This window comes from Aedes aegypti, chromosome 1 (assembly GCF_002204515.2).
Source record: "Aedes aegypti strain LVP_AGWG chromosome 1, AaegL5.0 Primary Assembly, whole genome shotgun sequence".
NCBI lineage: Eukaryota > Metazoa > Arthropoda > Insecta > Diptera > Culicidae > Aedes > Aedes aegypti.
This window is the reverse complement of record NC_035107.1, coordinates 119,307,150-119,313,149: the sequence shown is the minus strand read 5'-3', so window position 1 is coordinate 119,313,149 and position 6,000 is coordinate 119,307,150. Positions and strand designations below refer to the sequence as shown.

General features: G+C 40.6%; 1 protein-coding gene across 2 annotated transcripts in view; it reads left to right on the top strand.

Annotated features, from left to right (window-relative positions):
- The first annotated feature begins 218 nt into the window (after nt 1-218).
- The window catches only part of LOC5578829 (WD repeat-containing protein 44), a 53,546-nt gene continuing 47,764 nt past the window's right edge, over nt 219-6,000 (top strand). For both annotated transcript variants that reach the window (XM_001663996.2, XM_021846264.1), the window contains exon 1: nt 219-474. In XM_001663996.2, coding sequence (XP_001664046.2) covers nt 383-474 — 92 coding nt within the window. In that variant the 5' untranslated portion in view covers nt 219-382. The remainder of the gene's footprint in view (nt 475-6,000) is intronic.

The window sequence follows — 6,000 nt, the reverse complement described above, 5'->3', positions numbered from 1 at the left end:
TTTCTGCGAAACACTTGTATTTTGACAAATTGCAAACAAAACATCATCATTCATTCAGAAGTGCCATCTGGTTGTCGTTCCTTCGTAAAATCATCAATCATTCAGCTAGTAAAAAAAATATCAGTCAAAAATTTGTAGAGTATGCTGTGTAATAAAGATGGACAGCCCTGCGAGCTTTTGTTTGCGTCTTCAACATGCTGTCAGTCGTTTGACAGTCCTCGCTCAAAATTAATGACAAATGGATCCAAAATTTTTCATTTTTATCGTTCGTGGATTGTGCCAGTGAAAATATTGCCGAAATCTCGTCAGTTTCCCACTAGGATCATGTAATTTTTGGGCCGTCAACCACTGGAACGAGTGAACATTACGAAGCTGTAGAAATATGGCCAGTGCCAGCGAGAGCTCCGACGAATTTTTCGACGCAGAGGATGACCATCATTCGTCGTCCAACAATCCTTCCAGCGGCAGTGGCAAGTGAGTAATCGAAGACGATGAAAAATATACTAAAACAAAAACTTACGAGCTACAATGCGAACAAAAATCAATTTTGGATTGAATTCTGGAAAGTCTCATGTTTGGAGCGCAAGAATTGATTTCAAAACTAGATTAGAAACATTCTGCAAGTATGGTTAAAGAGTTTGTTATTTTTTGGTCTAATCTATATGCCCATATTATACAGTGACTGTATTTTGTATTCGTACAGAGTACTGTTTTATATCAAGTTGGTAAAAAAACTATGAAACGATTCATCGAATTAAAATACTTTGTCAATAATGAAGGCCAAGTGTGTTATCTATTATTCGACAGCTATAAACTGTTTCCATTTACTTTCAGCTTTGAAATATTGAAAAAGTATTGAATTTGTTTCTCAAATGTGACTCTATGTCTATGAACACTATTTTTAAAAGTCTCTATTTTTTACCAAAATGGTCTCTAAGGCATTTTTTTTATCTTATTCTGCTTGCAGTGTATCCTGCTTCTGAATTTTTGAGGTTCCAGAGAATCCTTCGGAGACAAATATGTGAAAATTTTACGGGTTCTTACAAAATTCAGTCTTAGATTCCTTGAGAAAAACTCACAAGAACTCTGCTAGTGATTATTTAAGGATTTTTTTGCGTACTTTCAGGCACCTCAGAACATAAGTCTCATTAATAAATATAATAATATTCAGGGATCTCTTCAGAAATTCCTCTTGAGATTCCCCTACCAGTTCATCCAGGAATTCTTCCAGTGGTATTTTAAGGGATGCATAGATTTTTTTTCACGATTTGTTCCAGAAAATCCTGCTTCTACCTCCAGTAATTTTCACAAAGATTGCTGTTCCGCTCAAGAAAAGTAAAAATTTCTTTGAAAGAACTCCAGAACTACAGTGAACTTGATTTGAATTGACATTTCTTTTCAATTGCTTACTGCAATCAAAGAAAAATGCTTTTCTTTCAAGAAATTTCCCACGCATCAAGATAGTCAATTACTTTTCTTTTCAGGTGCATGCCCATGCCCATCGCTGTAAAAAAAATCCAAGAGACTATCTCAGGATTTCCTTCAGATATTTTTTGACTATTTCTTCCACCGATTTCCCCAGTTCCTACTACAGGACATTTTCAAAAAATTCCAACAGGAGTTATTGCACGAAAATCTACATGGGTTCATTCCATAGTTTTTGAAGAAACTTGTTCGTTCGATAACTTCTTTCAGTTATCCTTACAGGCATTTCCATATAAATTCCTATAAAAAATATGCACATTTACTCCCAGGAATTGCTCCATAAAGTCATCCAGGGTATATTCAAGGAAATAAAATAAATACTCTTCCAGGAATTCCTCCTTGATGCTCCTCCACAAATTACTCTAGGAATTTCTCCTGCACTTTATTCGAGGATTACTCATTTAGTTCTCTAAACAATATCTCGAGTAGTATCAAAAGTAAAATGTACATAGATTTTTTAAAAGTTCATTTAAGATTTCACACCAGCTCATACCACAGTAATTGTTCTAGTCATTCTATTCATGATCGGATATGTACTCCGGTATAACTTTTTTTAATGGATTTCGTCCGGAAATGTTCAAGGAATTCAGAATATTATTCAGAGATTTGATTGATTTTTCTGAATTATTCTAGCAATTTGTCTAGCAAATCCTACACAATTTAGAACTGAATTCTGAAATACCTCCTGAATTGAAAAACAAAAAAAATAAAACAAAATCCGTGCCTTTATTCTGGAGACATCCTTGGGAAAATTAGTGTGAAATTTTATTGAAAAATTCCTCAAGGAATCTAAGGAAGAATCTCTTGAGTAATTCATGAATACATATATTCTAAGAGAAATTTCTGATTAGTATCTCTTATGGTGAAGATGCACTAAACCCAAACCTCGAATTTACAAGAGCACAAAACTAAAGAACCGCAGGCTAGTGACCAGTGAGTTAAAGTTTCAGAAAAAACGAATGTCTGGTTCTCTAGATTTGTTTAAAGACTCTAACACGTTAATGCTTTCAGTGAAAGATTTGTCCTTTGAAGGAAGCACCACACTAGACAACGGACTAGCATGCAACGCCCAATGGTACAGTCGGGAAACCTTCTTCACGAAACGTTTTCCAGAATGAAGCGGGAATCAAACCCACACTTCCTGACTCGATTTGGTTAAATGCTTGGTAGCATCAACCATGCGGCCACGAAGCCCACAAGATTTGTGCTTTTGAAAATTCTAGATTTGACTTCGATGCATCTTCAGCTTAAAACATACTGAAATACATTTTTGTACAAAATCCTAGAAAATCTCAAGAGAAAATACTGGTTGAGTTCTAGAAGATGTTCCAAACAAGCAACTTGAAGGGAGTCATAAAGAATAAAAGAATCATCAGAAACAATCTGAAAGAATCTTTGGAGGAATTTTTGATGGAATCTTTAAGGTAAATTCTGTGGTTGTCCTTAGAAAAATTCCTGTAGGTATCTAAAACAAAACTCTCGGAATGATTTTTTTGAAAGTTCACTGAATGATGAAAAATTTTGGGCAAATACCTGAATCAATTCTTAGACAAAAATATTTAAAACAAATCATATAAAAATTAGAGCAGTATTACTTGTCGTAATGTCACGACTTCTTCTTTCTGGCGCAACGTCCCAACTGGGACAGAGCTTGCTTCTCAGCTCTGTATATCGATTGGCAGGTACGTAGATACTCTACCTAGTATACCTGGTAAGCCGAAGAAATTTCCAACTGGAAAAGATTTTCGACCGGTTTGATTCGACCCTTAGACCTCAACATGGTCGGCTACGGCTATCGAGGTCCTTCTCTCAAATTTAAATTCGTTGTGTAAAAAAATATCTCAAAAACATTCTTAAAGAAATGTTTGCTAAGATTTTCTAAAGAATAAACATCTTCCTACTTTCTGTTAGTAATTTTTTTGTTTTCTTGATACTTATTTAGTTTCTTTTTGGTTCCTATTTAGTCTGTTTTTCAGTCAAAGTTCTTTTTTTTTCAAGACACAGTTGTTACCAGCTCTGCAAGTGGACGCAATTCCATACTTGTACATTTAAAAAAATCAAACGTACAACACTCGAAACTAAAATTCAGTGCTTCTTATGATTGCTAAATTCCGTCATAACATTGTGCAGATGTATTAGAGTAGATTTTCCCTGAAGCTTAAGAGCGAATTACGCTTAAAACTTGCAAATATATTGTGCTATCAGAATTGTGATCGATTTTTGAGTTTTTAATTTGATTCGATTTTTTTTCTAACATTTGTTAACCCTTGCCAACACCCAATTATTGCGTACTTTGATAACATTCTCATCCTATCATTGCAAACTTTGAGTCCAATCATTGCACGCATCTTTTCGACCAAGTTTCCAGCTTAAATGGTAGTCTGGTTCTCCAGATGTGTGCTTTTAAAATTTGTGGTTTGGCTTCGATACATCTTCACCATATATTTACATTGAAAAACTAAGGAAACTCACTTCACATTATGAAACCATAACATAATTATCCATTTTGGGTATAAAAAATGGAAAATCCATTTAGATTCTGTATCGCGTCTCCAGTTGAAAGTCGGAATCATCGACACGCGAAAACCGATTTTTCTCTTAATCTTTGCGTTGAACCTAACGTCGGACATAGTGCGCTGGATAGCGGATCTGGTGTGCTACACAACGCAATTTCACTTAAATATAAATGTTTAATAAGGTTTTCAATTGGCGCGGTAAATGGCTGGGCATGGCGTACCATTGGTACCTCGCGTACCTGCAGGAATAAAATAGACCCCTTTGTGCGGTCCTTAGCCTCTTGCCCAGCAACTCCTATCCCTACCTCCTCGTGGTACTGGCCGGGGTACGAGTAACCTTGGGGAAGATCGGGTAACCAACCCCCGGTGGGAACTTTGGTCGTATGCTGACAGGGAAGGGGGGGTTTGCTTTTGCAAACCTGGAGCGTCTGTACTCCACGTTAGGAGCGGCTCACAACAGCGTCTGTTCCCCATGTCAGGGGCGGCTGATCATCGTCCGAGTGCCAGAGAAGGACTCTAAGCTAAACTGCGCACTATGGCCCTCCGAACATTTAGGGAGAATGGTCCTCCGAAAATCTAGGGGGTTGGTGTCAGGCCCTGCAAGCCAACCGTAAAAACACATCAGCACAGGAACGTCAACGAGAGAATACGGACCGGAACAATCGGCAAAGACCACAGCGACGAAAATGGACTAGCGATTGGAAACTCGGTACGTGGAACTGCAAATCTCTCAACTTCATTGGAAGTACTCGCATACTCTCCGATGTACTGAAGACCCGCGGTTTCGACATCGTAGCGCTGCAGGAGGTGTGCTGGACAGGAGCATTGGTGCGAACGTTTAGAGGTAATCATACCATCTACCAGAGCTGCGGCAACACACGCGAGCTGGGAACAGCTTTCATAGTGATGGGTGATATGCAAAGGCGCGTGATCGGGTGGTGGCCGATCAATGAACGAATGTGCAAGTTAAGAATCAAAGGCCGATTCTTTAACTTCAGCATAATCAACGTGCATAGCCCACACTCCGGAAGCACTGATGATGACAAGGACGCATTTTACGCGCAGCTCGAACGCGAGTACGACCGCTGCCCAAGCCACGACGTCAAGATCATCATAGGAGATTTGAACGCTCAGGTTGGCCAGGAGGAGGAGTTCAGACCGACGATTGGAAAGTTCAGCGCCCACCGGCTGACGAACGAGAACGGCCTACGACTGATAGATTTTGCCGCCTCCAAGAACATGGCCATTCGTAGCACCTATTTCCAGCACAGCCTCCCGTATCGGTACACCTGGAGATCACCTCAGCAGACAGAATCGCAAATCGATCACGTTTTGATCAATGGACGGCACTCCTCCGACATAACCGACGTCAGAACCTATCGTGGCGCCAACATTGACTCCGACCACTACCTGGTGATGATGAAACTGCGCCCAAAACTATCCGTCATCAACAATGTACGGTACCGACGCCCGCCCCGGTACAATCTCGAGCGGCTGAAACAACCGGATGTCGCCAATGCGTACGCGCAGCATCTTGAGGCAGCGTTGCCGGATGAGGGCGAGCTCGATAGGGCCCCTCTTGAGGACTGCTGGAGGACAGTCAAAGCAGCCATTAACGACGCTGCCGAAAGCGTTGTCGGATATGTGGAACGGAGCTCAAGAAACGATTGGTTCGACGAGGAGTGCCAGGAGGTTTAGAGGAGAAGAATGCAGCGCGGGCTGCAATGCTGCAGCATGGTACGCGGCAAAACGTGGAACGATACAGACTGAAGCGGAAACAGCAAACCCGCCTATTCCGGGACAAAAAGCGCCGCCTGGAATAGGTGGAATAGCAAGAGATGGAGTTGCTGTACCGTTCTCAAGAAACGCGGAAGTTCTATCAGAAGCTCAACACATCCCGCAAAGGCTTCGTGCCGCGAGCTGAGATGTGCCGGGATAAGGATGGGAGCATCTTGACGAACGGACGCGAGGTGATCGAAAGGTGGAAGCAGCACTACGA